Consider the following 15,418-nt stretch of genomic DNA (forward strand, 5'->3'; position numbering starts at 1 on the left):
TATGTAGCCCCACACTTCGGTCTTCTGTTTACCTACAAGTCTGTCTACATGTCTGAGTTGGGCCATCAAGTTCCCGAGGCGTGTCTCTGGGTCTGTCTGTGCTGCTCTGTGTCCCTGGGGTGTGTATGTGTTTGTGTGTGTGCCTCGGCATGTCTTTGCGTGGCTGTATCTCTGTGTAGCCCTGTGGACCCCCCAGCCTCTCAGCCCTGCTCCCCGTGCCTGCCCCAGTTGGTAAACATAACCTGCCAAAATATTTTCTTTTTTTTTTGTCTTTTTTTTGTGGTTTTTTTTTTCAAGTTCAAGAATCCCCAGTAAAAATTCTCCACGAGGTCTTTTTTCCCTTTTTACAAAAATAGAGTTTTTCTTCCCCTCCCACCCCCCCCCCCTTTTTTTTCATTTTGTTTCTGTTTCCAGCCCCTCCCCCTGCTCCTCACACTCCGCCCAGGGGCTCTGGGCCAGGGATGCCCACATCCCTCTCACATTTAGCTTTTTTGGGGATTTTTAAACCTGTTCCCACCCCCTCAGGCTCACCAAGGTGTTGGGGAGGCCTGGGCAAGGGGGCCTGGGAGGGCACCCCCAGTGCCCTCCCAGGCCATCCATGGAGGGTGGTGAAGGTGGCTGGGGGCACATCTCTGCTTTCGTTTTAGCCGAAAAAGGAAACAAAAAACCTTCGCCATGAACAAAACCAAGACGAGAGAGTGAACAGCCCAGCCTGAGGGGGGGTGCGAGGGGAGGCAGAAGGATGGGGTGGGGGACCCCCAGGCACCCCCCACTCCCTGCAGACCCTCCCACCGAGTGCTCACCCTGTGGCTTCCGCAGGGACACGGGGCCCTCGTGCTGTCCGTGGTCTGCTGCGCTGTCTCTCTCGGGCCCCTCTCTCTCTCTCTCTCTCTCTCTCTCTCTGTCTCTGCTGCCCGGGGAGGGTGGGGAGGGCGGCGGTGGCTCAGGCCTTGTGCTGTTTGCTGGTCTTGAAGGACACCTGCAGCACGCGCTCGCCCAGGCGGTAGCCGTTGAGGCTGGCGATGGCCATGGCCGCCTCGTCGTAGTTGGTCATGGTGACGAAGCCGAAGCCCTTGCACTTGTTGGTGGTGAAGTCACGGATGACCTTGACATTGGTGACCGCCCCGAAGGGCCCAAACAGCTGCCACAGCACACTCTCATCAGCCTCCGGAGACAGGTTGTACACGAAGATGCACCAGCCTGCGCCCGCCGCGCCCCCCGACAGGCCCACGCCCGCCAGGCCGCTCATGCCGTCAATGGCGATGGGTGAGAACCTGGCGATGAGCGACAGGGGACTACTTTGGGGGTCACGCGGGCTCTGCCCTGACCCCCGGCATGCCCCCGACCCTGTCATGACCTCCGACTGTGCTGTGATCTTGGGACCTTGTGTGTGACCCCTGCATTGTCCTGACCCTGCCACAGCCCTGTGACCTCCCTCTGTGACCCTACTTTAAACTCTACATTCTGAGCCACTGAGACTCCAGCCTCCAATCTCCATCCTGTCCTGACCTCTGACCCTCCCTGAACGTTAGGTACTCACTCATGAGCCTGCCCTGAGCCCCGATCCACCCCTGGACCCTATGACCTTGGACCCTGCCTGGTCCTCAGCACTGTTGACCCTGACCCCTTCCCCACCCCTGGCCACCACCCTCCCCTGGGCACCTCTTCCTACCCAACTCCTGCCCTGACCCCGCCCTTGGCAATGCTGCCCCACCTGCCCCGCTGGCCACCCTGCCAGGTGGAAGCCCACCCTGTCCACTCCCTTCTAGCATTATTTGTTTGCACAAGCCGTCCCTGTTGCCAGGAACTCCAATTCCACTCTGCTCCTGTCTCCTGAGTGATGTCTCCGCTGGGTCGCCATCACCCCGTCTCCTGCCCTCTTCATAGCCCGATCACTATTCATAGCTATCTCATAAGAGCGGCTGCTTTTTACTAAGCACGTGCGCACTGTGTGCCAAGCACCATGCTCAGAATCATTCCATCTCCATCAGGGACCAACTCTGGCTGGGCCACGTTGTGTCCCCAGCCCCAAGCCAAGCGCCTGGCACTCAGCATATGCTCAACAGCTCTTGACGCTATTAACATGGGGACCGTCACAGAGTCAGGGGCGTGGATAACATCGTGGGGGCCTCAGGGTTCATCCCTGACTACGAGGTGGAAGGGGGCATTCTGTGACCCTCAGTAAAGATGAGCAACAGTGGGGCCAGTGGGGCACAGCTGTGACCTGGGCAACACTGTCTGCCTTTCAATGGGATAGAGAGGGCCAGACAAACCTCCCAGGTCCAGTTTTGTAGTAGCTCTTTCTAGGCACGTACTAGGCTCAAGAGCCCCCAAATGTCTTAATGGCCACACTACTCCAAGACAGAGGCAGTCTGGGGTGAAGTGGGAGAGGGGTCCATCAGGGCAAGAGTCCAACGAGGAAGGGAGAGGGGCTGGGGGCAGCGGGGCGGGGGCACTATTACCTCTTGACTCCATAGGCCATGTTGAGCAAATTGTCCAGCCTGTGGAGACAGAAGGGGTGGTCACTGGTGGCTTCTGGGCACGCCCCTCGGCTGTGACGATGGGCAGTCAGCCTGCCCTCCCCGCCCCCACCCAGCAGTCGAGCAGCATCAGCCCTGCCCCCGCCTGCCTGCCTGCCCGCTCCCCGCCCGGCTGGACACTGCCTGGCACGGAACCGCAGTCACTCAGGCACTGCCTCTCGCCTGCCCGGCTGTTGCCCGGCCTGCACTGGAGTCCTCGTCTTCCCCCTCCTGGCCACCCAGCCTGGATCGCCTGCCCTTCTCCCCCCGGGCAGGGTTTGGGTCCCCAGAAGGAAAGTTTGGAGCCTCCCCTCCGCAGTGTCTGGGCCAGGCAACTGACAATGCCTCTGACCCGGTTGCTGTGCAGAATAAGGAAGGGTGCCTGGCCTGCAGGTGCCCGAGGCGGAGGTGGGGCCAGTCAGAGCCGATCCGATCAAGTGATTCTAAAACTCTTGGCGCCAGTAATGCCACTCGGTATGGCCTGCACACATTGAGCACCTGCTGTATACAAGGGCCAGACCTCAGGCCCTGACAGGCCCCCACATTTCCTCTTTGCTGCCCTCAGCAGCCCCTGAGTGTCCTGGTGTTTTTCCACCCTGCAGAAATGGGGTTGGGAGAGGGCAGCTGTAAGCCTGGGGGGAAGGGAGTGGCAGGGGGCTCACCGGAAGCGCTGTGTCTGATGGTGCAGGGGGCCTGCATAGCGCCGGGCGGAGGACTGGTAGAGGTGAGTGAGCAGGGCCTGCCCGGTCTTCTGACTCGGGTTGTTGGCAAACTTGACTGTGATGGGCTCGGCCGCGCCCAGCGGTTTCTGCCCGTTCAGTCCTTTGATGGCCTCCTCGGCCTCGATCCTCTTGTCAAAGCGGATGAATCCCACACCCCGAGAGACACCTGCCGGGCGCAAGGGCGTCATGGAGATCCCGCCCCTTCCTGCGTGATCCCTCCCCCTCCCCGCCGCTTTTCCCTGTTTCTCCACTCTGGTCCCATCTCTATGCCTCTGCCCAGCTCCCCAGCCAGGTGCGCCCTCCTGGGCAGCCTGACCTGTGACCTGGTCCACCAGGATGCGAGAAGTGATGATGCGACCGTATTGGGAGAAGAGCTGCTCCATCTCTTTCTGGCTCATGGTCTTGGGGAGCCCGCTTACGTACAGGTTCGCATCCCGGATGGAGGCAGAGCTAGGTCTGGCATAGGATACCTGGGGGAGGGGGTCAGGCGAACAGGGGTGAGGGCAAGATCCATTTCCCAGATGGGGAGAGGGAGGCCACATCCAAACCACCACTGAGCAACCGAAATCCCTCATCCGTTTACTCAGCAAATACTGTGAGTAGTCACCTTGGGAGGTAGGTGGGGTCGACCAGGGCTTGGTGGGGGGGGCATGGCTGTGATGAAGACAACCTGGCTGGCCCTGAAGAGTGGTCAGAGGGACCCACCGCCCGAGGAGGTCAAAGGAGCTGTGCCCCTGGGGCCACATGTCTCCCTGGGGACCCCACGACCCCTCACACCTCTAACTCATGTTCTCCATCAACGTTAACAGGTCTCACCCCTTTGGAAAGTGAACCTGGGATGCTGGCCCCTTCTCTTCCCGACTACACTGGGCCCCTCAGGGTCACTCAGATCCTTCATCCCCCAGCTCAACCCTGAGACCCCCAACTATCTGTCCTCAGCATGGGCCTGGCCCCTGAGTTGCACATTTGTGTGACCCTTGCCTCCAAGTGTCCCACAAGGAGCCTTCATGGGGGGGTCACACTCAGCACCCCAACTTGCTCTAACTCAGTAATGGCAATTGGGTCCTCCTGGGTGCTCAGGTTCCCAGCCTTGGGTTGTCCTTGATATCTCAGTCACTCCCACATCCAACCACCATCCATCTTATGGACTCCACGTTCCTCATCATCCAGGATCCATACACATCTCTCCCCATCCACTGCCCTACGATTGCTCACCCAGACCAGTGAGTGCAGCAGTCTCTGCCCTGGTCTACTTGGCCACCCTTGCCCCCAACAGGCTGTGGTCCTCTCCTACAACAGCAATCAGAGGGCGCCTGTGCTCATCTGAGCCAGGTCACATCCCCACTCTGCTTAGAACCTCTGTGGATCCCACCTTCCTCAGAGTTAAAGTGCTTCCCATGGCCCACAAGGCCCTGCACAACCTGCTCCATCACCTCGCTGCCCTCATCTCTGCCCAGTGGCCCTCTCAGTATCTCTTGTCCAGCCATGGGCCTCCTCCATGTTCCGTAAACATACTAGGTGTACTCCAGCCTCAGGGCCTTGGCACTTGCTGTTCCCTGTTCTTGAAACGCTCTTCCTTGCCTTTCTTCTCCAGGTCTTAGTTGAAATACCCTCCCTGTCCTCTCCTGTCTGAATTTGGTCCTCCACCCTTACCCCCAGTTCCCCTCTCAAAGCACCTCTCTTAGTTGTGAATTAGACACGTATTATTACGATCTTTCGATTCATGTCATTAACTGTGGTCCAGCCCAACAATGAAACTCTGCAGCTGTTTAAAAAATGGTGGACGTGTATATTTATTCCCTCGAAACAGTGGCGAGTATTGTGAAGTGGGGGGAAGAGAAGTCCATTTACAGAGCAGCAAGTATAGTGTGACCCCATCTCATTGTGTGTTTAGTGATGTCCTGGAAACATGGTTTGGGGGACCCAGATGCCAACAGGGTGACCGACAGCTGGCAGGTCAGTGCGGGGATAGGCTCTTTCCCCCTTCTTTCTGGGGATGTCTATTTTCTCTTACTTCTAAGTTTACCTCTGGGTAGATAGGGGTCATAGTCAAGGGTCTGGCTTTTGTTTGGGACAGTCCGGTCGTGAGGGTCTGGGGTTGTGAGAGCATATTACTTCATTAGAAATAACGAATTAAAAAACTAACAAAATGAATAAATTGGGCCAAAGGCAGATGGGGGTGAGAGTGCTCACTGGGTGGGGGGAGGGGGGATTCTAATTGATGCAGTCGTGCGCACCTGGGGTCCTCCGGAATAAAAAGACAAAACACCACAGCTGTTATTATTTCTAGAACAGTAAAACTCAGTCATGGATTTGACGGTTTCCACTCTCGCCTGCCCCATAGGGCTGTGAGTTTTTAGGATTGAGGACTTGTCGATGGATTGGGGCTGGGGGGAGGGGAAGGGAGGCTGAGCTCCAGGATGGGTGTTTGGGGTCAGGGGTCACCTGAGGCACAGAGTAGGTCTTCAGGGGTCTTTCCCATCCTTCCATGGTGTGGGCTGACCCAGGTCCCTCGTCTGGGTATCGGCTCCTCCCACACCCCCCTCATCAGGATGGCACACAACGGGTGGCTGGAAATATTTTGGGCAGAATCTGCTGAAACACCCAATCAGGGCCAACCACACAACACGGCCACCTGGGCAGACACACACACACAGAGGGCCACGCTGCTACCCGCTGCATAGCCACAGTGACTATGCCAGCAGGAGTGACACAAGGCCACTGCCACATTGATGGTGACCCTGGGAGTCTTGGAGAATTCCAGGAAGAGTTGTAGAACCACACAGCTGTCACATCACCGCACAAGCCCTCAGTGTCACTCACATTTCACCCCGAAGGGGCACAGCCAGACACACCCATACAGCCATACCAGGTCACAGCTGGAGTTGCAGTGTGTCACAAAGCACCTGTCACATAAACACCATATCACAGACACATGGCGACACATCCAGAGCCAATAACAGCCAGACCCACATGACCGAAAGCCACTCACATAGCTATGGGGACCCCCTCCACATACACTCGCCACATCATACAGTGGCCTTCTGGGCCATACGGTTCATCACTAGGTCCACACTCACAGCCCGAGGGCTCCTGGGTCTAGTTGGCCATGAAGGGACCCATCAGGTCACAGCCTCATTGGCCCCCTCATCAGGGAGAGGAAGACCCTGCACCTGTTATGGAGAACTGGGGGCCAGATGGGTGCCCCGCCCCAGCCCAGCCTCCCCTAGGGTTCAGGAGCAGATTTGCGGGGTGGAGCCCAGACACCCCCAGGAGAGCCTAGAGAGGGGGTTTCCATGGTGATTCCCCCCCAGGGAACCTGGGCTTGTAGGGTCCCAGCTGCAGCTGCTGAGAGGGGAGGTCGTGGGGGGAGGGGCTTTGCACAAAGGTGGGGGAGGGGCCCACCCCTAATCCTGCCCTCCCAGACCCTAGTTAGGCTCCAGATGGCAGATGGGCCCCCACCCCTCCCCCATTTCCATGACAAAGGCAGGGCAGGGGCTGCCCACCGGACCCTGGTCACTCTCTCCTACTGCCTGGCTGACTCCTTGAGTTGCCAGAGACTGTGGGGCTGATTGTCTCCCCACTGACAAGTGAAGAAACTGGGGTTCAGAGAGGCAGAGCCATTGGCCTCACAACTGGGGCCCCAGCCAGAAAGCCTTTGGGGAGTGATTTGAACCCCTTAGGGGATGAGCCATGGAGGATGGGTGGCAGTTGGGGGAATGGGTGTCTGGGTGGCAGTGAAGGGGGTAGTCCAGGTGGGTGATAATAAAGGGGAAATGGGCTCAGCTGGGATGGGTGGTCAACGGGATGGGCGGCAGCGGGGAATGAGGGCGCTGACCTTGATGGTCTTCGTCTGCAGTTTGAGGCCGTTGAGGGTGTTGATGGCTTTGTCTGCATCGTTGGGGTCAGAGTAGTTCACAAACCCGTAGCCAAGGCTCTGCCCTGTAGGCAGGACCAGGACGATGACCTCCCTGTACTTGCCAGTGTCCTCCCACACCCAGGCCTGAGAGGCTGACCACCCCCCTCATGGTTATGAGAACCAAGACTCCACCCTTATCTGTTCCCTCAGAGTACTACCCTGTCCCCAGGACACCTCAGATCTCCCAGGGTCCCACCTGCTCCCATCACCTCCCACCTGGGTCACACCTGTCTCCACACCACACCCGTACTCCTGAGGCTACCACCTCTGTCCCCTACCCCTACCCCCACCTGCAAGCAACCACACCTGTGATCTTGTCCCGAACCAACTTGCAGGACTCGATGTCGCCAATGCTGCCAAAGAGACTCTTGAACTCGTCCTGGGTCATATTCTGGGGCAGATAGTTGACGATGAGGTTGGTCTTGCTGTCATCAGTGGCTCCATTTGTACCAAGGAGTGGCCCGTTGGGCAGGGCCGGGCCGGCCGGGCCCCCCGCCACCTGAGACTCCATGGCCCCGAGTATCTGCTGGAGACAACAGGCCGCACCCGCTCACGGCCCAGTCCCCACACCAGGGACCAGTGGGAGTGAGGAGGTGACAGATCAGTCATGTCTGACAGGGGCTTGAACATGTGGAGGGGATAAGGTATTATTACGATAGTTCCTTCCACTCCTGGAACACTAGGCAAAGCACTTTACATGCGATTTTACTGTGAAAAAAGTCCATATACGCCCATTTGCATGTATGCGTGTCTGTTTGTCTAAAATAAATCTGCATTTTTAGAATAATGAAATGAATACTTTTGTCTTCAGAATAAAAATTAAAACATTTTTATTAGCTTCAAAGCCCTCACAATCACATCCCTGACCAAGTACTTCCTTCCTTCCACCAAAGATAATTTCTACCCCAAATGTGATCATATTTCTTTTGTTTTATGCATAATTTTCCCACTAGGCATTTACCCCCAGTTTTTCCACTGAGATATTCGGAGTTTTTTGTGTATAACATAGTAACACCTGCAAATAATGACAATCTTATTTATCTCCAATCTACACATGTTAGTTTTCTTGTCTTATTGCAGGGGCTACTGCGTGATAGTGGCTTGTTTATTCTTGACGTTAAAGGAAATGTTTTAAACATTTCCCAGCTAAATATGAACTTTACTATATTTTGTAGATGGGCTTTATCAAGTTAAGAATGTTTAATTTTTCCCTAGTATGCTAATAAGGATAGTAGGATATATTTTTTAAGAATAGGTATTGATTTTTCAAATGGAGGTACTAAAGATTGAACCCAGGACTTTGTGCATGCTAAGCAGGCCCTCTACCACTGAGCTATACCCACCCCCTCTGGATACTGAATCTTACTGAATACTTTTTCTACATCTATTGAAATGATTTTTTGCTTTAATATGTTAATGTTATGAATTACATTAATTAACTTTCCAATATTAAGTTAACTTTCCTCAGAAACTAAACTTGGTCATGTTGCAGTTTTGTTTATATACATCGTCAGATTTGATTTGCCAAATTTTTTGTTGGTTCTTTGTTAATGATTTTTAACCTCTATGTTCAGGAAGATATGCTACTTAAAAATTTAATTCACATGAGGGCTGTGGTACAATTTATTATTCTATGACAAATGAGGAATCTGAGGCTCAGAGATGTCAAGGAACTTGTTGAAGTCACACAGCATATCAGTGGTGGCACTGAAACACAAATGCAGACCTGTCTAGAACTGAAGACCACCCTACTATTCTTTGACCATGCCAGTCAATGAGGCAGGTACCAGTTCTGACAACTCCTTGATGTGTGCCCTTAGATATGCTCTTCGCCGTCTTGGGGCCTCTGGTTCACTTTGGTGAAAACTCAAAACAGTTAGTAATGGCTATCTTAAAGGCCATATAGAGAAGAATTTTAAAGCCTCATCTGGGCTCAGACAAAAACAATGCCGGGAGTGCTTTGTGTTGTCTATCATGGGCACAGAAAGGAGTATTTTCTTAGATATTCTCTTCTGGCACAGCAGGTGAACAGGTTGCCCTCACCTGGAAACCCAAATTGGGTTTTATCTTCCTAGGGGGATGAATTAAGGATTTAAAGCCATGCTGTTTCAGCAGGAAAGACCACTGTGATTGATTAGCAATGTCTGTTGTGGCCACAGAACTTTTATAAAGAGTCAGCAGGTACACATCCTCTCAGCCACCCCTGGCCCACAAAACAATACCAGAATTGTTCCCAAATATTGGGCATACTGTGTGCCAGGCACAGTGCAAAGCCCTCTACAGGCAATTCTTATCTTATTCACAAGTCTCAAAGGGGAGAGTTTTATTCCCTCTGCTTAACAGATGCTATGGGCTAAATGCTTGTGTCTTTCCAAATTCATATGCTGAAGCCTTGAGCCCCAAAGTGATGGTATTTGGAGGTGGGGCCTTTGGGAGGTAATTAGGTCATGAGGGTGGTGCTTTATAAAAAGAGACAGGAGAGAGATGATCTCAGTGATAACACAGCTGTCTGCAAACCAGGAAGCAGGCCCTCACCAGGAACCAAATCAGCTCACACCTTGATCTTGGACTTCCCAGCCTCCAGAACTATGAGAAATAAATGTCTGCTGTTTAAACTACCCCGTTTATGGTATTTCAGTCAGCCTGAGCTGACTAAGACAACAGATGAAGAAAGTGAGGTTCAGAGACTATGAAGCCTATAAATGGTGAAACAGGGATTTGTACACGAGCATTTCTAATTCAGAGTCTGTATTTCCAACTTCCACTGCCAACCAAGACTAGTGCTGACTGTAACATTTCCCAGCTGTGTGTTCTCAAATATGCTACTTAATGTTTCTGGACCTCTGCTCCACTTTGCTGCAAACTCCAATTTACTGGCAAAGCGACCAGGGAATAATTTAAAACCAATTGTGGGTGCAGCTGGAAAGCATTCTGGGATTGGCTAGCCATGTCTGCCAGAGGCACAGTCCTGGAAAGTAGAAGCAGGTTTGTCATGTCCACCAGCCCTGCCTCACAATACTGCTATTAATAATCATCTCACTCCATCAACACCTATCATGTTAGGTACCAGGAACCATGTGAAGTGCTTCAAGGAATGATTTCACTTATTTTTCCCAAAAATTTTGAAAGATGGCAACACATTCTCCATTTTGTAACTGAGGAAACAGCTCAGAGACATTGGGTGATATAGATGGGGAACTTGATTTCAAACCTGGATATGCTGGACCTCAGAGCTTTTAATGACTGTTTTTAATGACTGGCCAATGCATTGGGGGCATCTCTGCCACCTAATAGCTGTATGTCCTCAGGGACAATCTTAGCTCTTCTTTGGGCTTCTGCTTTCTCTCCATTTATTCTTATTTAAAGGATGACACAGAGAGTCAACTCTCTGGCATCTCCAGTTGGCTTGGAGTGGCTGTCTGGGGAAGCCGTCTGGAGGATTATTCTGAAGCCACGTCCAGGCTCACCAGGAACACAAACTGGGTCGATTAGCAATGTCTGCCACAGGCACCTGAAGTAAAGCAGTAATGTAAACGCCACACATCTGCATCCTGGTCTTGTAACATTGACACTTTTCTAGTAATGTGGCCTGTATTGAGGGCCTGCTATGTGCCAGACAAAATTCTTTATGTGAAAATTTCCAAGCAATTCTCCCAACATTGAATGTTATGGAACTCTTTTCTCCACTTAACAGATGAGAACACTGAGTCTCACTGAAGGAGGAGGGATTTGCACAAGGTTGGGAAGCATGCAATTGGTGAACCAAGAATTCAGATCCAGGGTTTAGACTCCAGGGCTCACTTTCTTAATGAAAAGGCTAATAATAATAATAATAATAATAATAATAATAATAATAACAACAAAGCAAAGCAAAGTTGCACACCTCCTCTATGCCAAACCCTGGGCATCACTACATTTAAATCCACTCTGTTGGCAGAGTCTACTCATTCAATTCAACAAATATTTACCGGGTGCCACCATGTGCCAGCTGCTGGCTCCACCCTCCTCCCTGTGTGTCCTCGGACACTCACGTTGCCTCTCTGGGCCTCTGCCCCACCACTAAAGCTATGGCACAGAAGTCCCCATGTATGAGGAGATGGAGTCTGAATTCCTGTTCAGCAAGCTAGAGTTCTGTGATTGGTTGACAATGTCTGCTATGGGAGCTCAAAAAGCAATCAGCAGTACACAAGCCACTGTTTCAGGGCACCACCGGATTCCAGCTTTGGAAGCATTCCTAAGGGCCAGGCACTGAACAGATACAGTCTTCATTGCCTTCCCACAACCACACTGAAAGCTGGATATAATCTCCATTTCTCAGATGGAGAAATTGAGGGTAAAAGGGATCTGTGACTTGCCCAGGATGACAAGGGGAAGTGGTAGCGATGGCATTAGGGTTTGACCCCTTTATCTGATGACCCCAGAATCTACAGGGTTACTAGGTCTCTACCCACCGCAAATACTGTCTTCAAGTTGGATGGCATTAAGAGGGGACTGGGGGGGGGGTTCCGACCCAGGATCTTGAGGCCCAGTCTGCTAATCTCACCACCACCCCATCTCCCTCCCATCTGTGCCAGAGCTTAGAGGGATCAGTGTCGCATTTCCTCCAAGGCTGAGCCGGCTGAGCTGCTAATGGGGATCGGATTGGTGGAGGCCACACCCGCCCTGCCTCAGCCCACAGCAAATACATGTCCTGGGATGACACAGGGATCACAGGGACCTTTGAGGACTGTCCCAAGGCAAGGATGGAGAGATGAAGTCAGAGGTGAGGAAGGCAGATCAAAGATGGAGAGGCAGACCCTGACTTGCAGCAAAGGAATATTCCCTCCCACTCTCTCCAACTCTTCCTCTGGTTCTCTCCCTCTTTCTGTTTCTCTTTCCCTCTTTCCTCTCAGTTTCTCTCTTCTTCTCTGTCCCCATCTCTCCTCTCTGAACCCTTCTCTATCTCCACCTCCCTTTCTCTCTTTCTCCAACTCTTTTGCACCATCGTACATACATCTGACATGGATTGTGCAGTGAACACACCTGAGGTCACTTGCTGTGTCAGACCCCCTTGGTCCCCAGCTTCGCCCCCTGGCCCTAGTCACGGTGACAGATGCCTGGGTGCCGGTGACAATAGGGCATTGAGTGGCTATGCATGGTAAGGCTAGGCCACCACGTGGTGCTAACTGAGCCTCCTACTTCTGGGCCCTTCTCCCTCCACGCCGGGCCCTCACTGTCTCAATACATCCTCTCACTTCCTTCTGGCCTGTCCCCATAGTGGGTCTCTGCCTGAGCACCCTCTATCAGAGTGACCAGGACTCCGAGGGCTTCAAGGCCCTTGTGTGACCTCTGACCACACCCCCCACCATTGCGCATCAGCTTCCCTTTCCAAATGAGGGTACAGATCACAGCAACGGATGCTGGACTGTTGTGGGGGTGCCAACGGTCCTCAGGAGTCCTCACTCACGTTTCTGGATCTAGGTGAGCAGCGTAAGGCACAGAGAGGGGAAGGGGCTGGCCAGAGATCACACAGCAGAAAAGGGTGATCTCTCTTGGGCCTCCTTTCTTAGAACCAGGTGGGCGGGTCCCAGGGTCCAGCAGGGGAGAGGCCCAGGCATGGAGGGAGTGCTGAGCATCCCCCCAGCCACTATGCTCGCTACTACTCGAAAAAGAGGTCCAGAAAGAGACACAGCGTACAGAGACACACACATAGAGACTAGAGAGACAGAAAGAGCAGAAGAAGGAGGCCCGGGCGCCGGGACCAGACAAAGGACGCTCGGCGGCGCGGGGAGCGGAGTTGCGCGGCGGGGGCGGGGGCGGAGCAGAGGTGGGGCTAGAATTGGCTAGCCCCGCCCCCGGGATACGCCCGGGCTGCCGAGTGGAAATCCGAGGGCTCGGGCGAGGCCGGGCCCCTGGGGCCCCGGGGCGGGGCCTAGATGGGCGGGGAATGGGCGTGGTTAGGAAGGGCGTGGCCGGGCGTGGCCGCGCGCTCGGGAGCTGACCAGCTCGGTGGCTGCTGAAAGCACCGGGAGCGGGGCGAGTGTCTCCGGCTGGCTGGCAGGCGGGCGCGCTCAAGGTCACCCCGCGGCCCAGGGCTCAGGCGGGGTGGGGCGCCTGGACCTGGGCTAGGGGACCTGCCTGAGCTCCTTACCCCATCCCCTGGGGGGCGGGGGCTCAGGGACGGAGCAGCAACCCCCCCTCGGCGGCCCCTCCTCTCCCCTCCCCCTCCCCGCAGCCTGAGGCGCCCGCGCGAGGCTACGGCCCGCGAAGAAGCGCCGAGAAACAAAGGGACGCGGCGGCGGTGGCGGCGGGCCCGCGGGGCCTCCGGACGCGCCCCCTCCTCTCCCCTCCCCGCTTGCCGCAAGGTCGACGGACTCGAGGACGAGACGCCCGGCTCCCGGGCGCGGTGGAGGCCCAGGGCGCGCGATCCGACGCCACCCCTTCCCTGGGGCTCTCAGAGACTCCTTGCCGCCTTGTCCTGGCCCAGCACCAGTGATTGGGCCCTGTGTTTGCCTGGGAGGCCTGCTGGGTCCGGGCCTGGATGGAGGAGGCATCCTCCGCCGCTGTGGCCCCTCCCCCATCAGGCCTGCTGAAAGGGGGCAATCCCGCCCCCAGGCCGCCGTAGTATGTCTCCCGAATCGCAGCTCGGTTCCCTAAGGCCTCTCAAGCCAGACTCCAAGCGACCCTCAGGACTCTGGGCGCGGCACTGCCCACTCTCTGGCCCCGAGGCTCGGTCCTACCCCCCCACGCCGGGCCTAGCTAGGCCTGGTCCTACCCCCCCTCCCCATCTTCTCGGAGCCTGTGCCTAACCCTTCTCCGACCAGGTTCCCTCTCAGCGACAGGGGAATACCTACAGTGACCATTCTTGTGTGCCCGGCGGGCGCGGTCCGTGTTGAGGGCGGCTCCGGGGGTCGTGCACTCCTTGGGGGGCGCTCGATGCTCACGCTGGGGTCCCGCCCAGGCGGCTTCTGGTGTGGCCGCTGCAAAGGTCTCGTTGAGGGCAGCGGCTCTCTCGAGGGCCGGGGACGGGCCCGAGCCCGGGTGCGCGCGCGCGGATAACCGGGCCCCGGGGTGGCCTGCGGGCGGCAGGGGATGGAAAGAGGGAGCGGGCGCGGGACTGAGAACGCCCCCTGCGCGGCCCCGCGGGGCCCGGGGAGGTTGCGCTTTCCGACAGAGATCGCGGCGCTCTGCCTTTCGCCGCCGCCCCTCGGCCCGGCCTGTCCGGTCCCCGGTGTCTAGTCCTCTCCCCTCGCCCGCCCTCCCTCCCTCCCTCCGGCCCGCGCTGCGCGCTCCGCGCTCTGGGCCGCGCCGCCGCCGCCCCCAGCCCTTTATAGCAGCAGCTGCCAGCGCCAGCGTCGCTTATTGGCTGCGGCAACTGAGCCCCGCCTCCTCGCGGCGCCCGACGGCGCGGCAGGTGGAAGCGAGCGCGCGCTGGCCAGCACTCCGCACCCCAAGAAAGCACATCCTGGGGACTCGGGTTGCCAGATTCGCGCCCCTTTGCCCGCACGGATTCTGCTTCCTGCGTTGGCGCTCCTTCTTGGGCGGCTTCCTGCTCGGAAGACAGGAAGGGTTCCCCTCTCTCCAGTACCCAGAGTTGGAGGAGCAAAGAGGGCTAGGAGGTATTGGTGGCCCGATTGTAGTGCCTTCAGGAGGTGCTGTCTACCGACAGGACTGGAGAGGGAGGACGAATCAAGACTTCAAGGGAAGAGGCCTGGGTCCTCAGATTTGAGGGGACCAGGTGTAGTCCTAAAACCAAGGGAGGAATGTGGAGGTGGCTGGGAATCTAGTCCGCCTGCAGAAGGAATTAGGATCCTGTGGATTCTGAGCTGGCTAGGTGTCTCTAGGGAGGACGGGCACCTAACAGTGCAGGGAGACTCAGCAGTGCTCCAAAGAGGGTGAAGAAGTTTGGGGCTTAGTGTTCCAGGCAAACCCCGCTGGTGACTTGAAAGCCCCGGGAAACCATCGGGCCTTCTTCTACCCCGTAAATTTAGGGTGGACGATTCTGCCATGTAAATACTGGCTTCCCGGGCTCGTGATTTGTCGGCCTCTGGAGTCGCGCTCTCTCTGCAAGCGGGGACCTGGCCTTTCACTCAGGCGATAGGGGATGGCGTCTCCTTTGGTGCGCGGGCGTTAAGTGCATGTTTTTGTAGGGGCGGCCACCAGGCGCTAGGAGGTATTTCCGCTAGAGCACTAGGGGCACCTTCGAGTGAGGCTTCAGCACCACAGACAGCGGTCCGATGGCCAGGTCCAGGGCGCTGCGGGCAGGGTCGCCAGTGTCC

At 55.7% G+C, this 15,418-nt stretch overlaps 1 protein-coding gene across 3 annotated transcripts; it reads right to left on the minus strand.

Annotated features, from left to right (window-relative positions):
• Positions 1 to 364: 364 nt before the first annotated feature.
• Positions 365 to 14,357, minus strand: ELAVL3 (ELAV like RNA binding protein 3). Of its 3 annotated transcripts, none has more exons than XM_006206307.3 (7): positions 13,994 to 14,357; positions 7,467 to 7,683; positions 7,080 to 7,183; positions 3,558 to 3,711; positions 3,182 to 3,407; positions 2,463 to 2,501; positions 365 to 1,295 (listed from the first exon to the last, which is right to left on the minus strand). In XM_006206307.3, the coding sequence occupies exons 1-7, from the start codon at positions 14,000 to 14,002 to the stop codon at positions 944 to 946; spliced, it is 1,101 nt and encodes a 366-aa protein (XP_006206369.2). In that variant the 5' UTR covers positions 14,003 to 14,357; the 3' UTR covers positions 365 to 943. The 3 variants fall into 3 exon arrangements, with proteins under 3 accessions (XP_006206369.2, XP_015096556.1, XP_015096555.1); XM_015241070.2 differs by having other exon boundaries at positions 365 to 1,274; positions 7,467 to 7,686; XM_015241069.2 differs by having other exon boundaries at positions 7,467 to 7,686.
• Between the last annotated feature and the right edge of the window lie 1,061 nt (positions 14,358 to 15,418).

This window comes from Vicugna pacos, chromosome 22 (genome assembly GCF_048564905.1).
Source record: "Vicugna pacos chromosome 22, VicPac4, whole genome shotgun sequence".
In the NCBI taxonomy this organism is placed as follows: Eukaryota; Metazoa; Chordata; class Mammalia; order Artiodactyla; family Camelidae; genus Vicugna; species Vicugna pacos.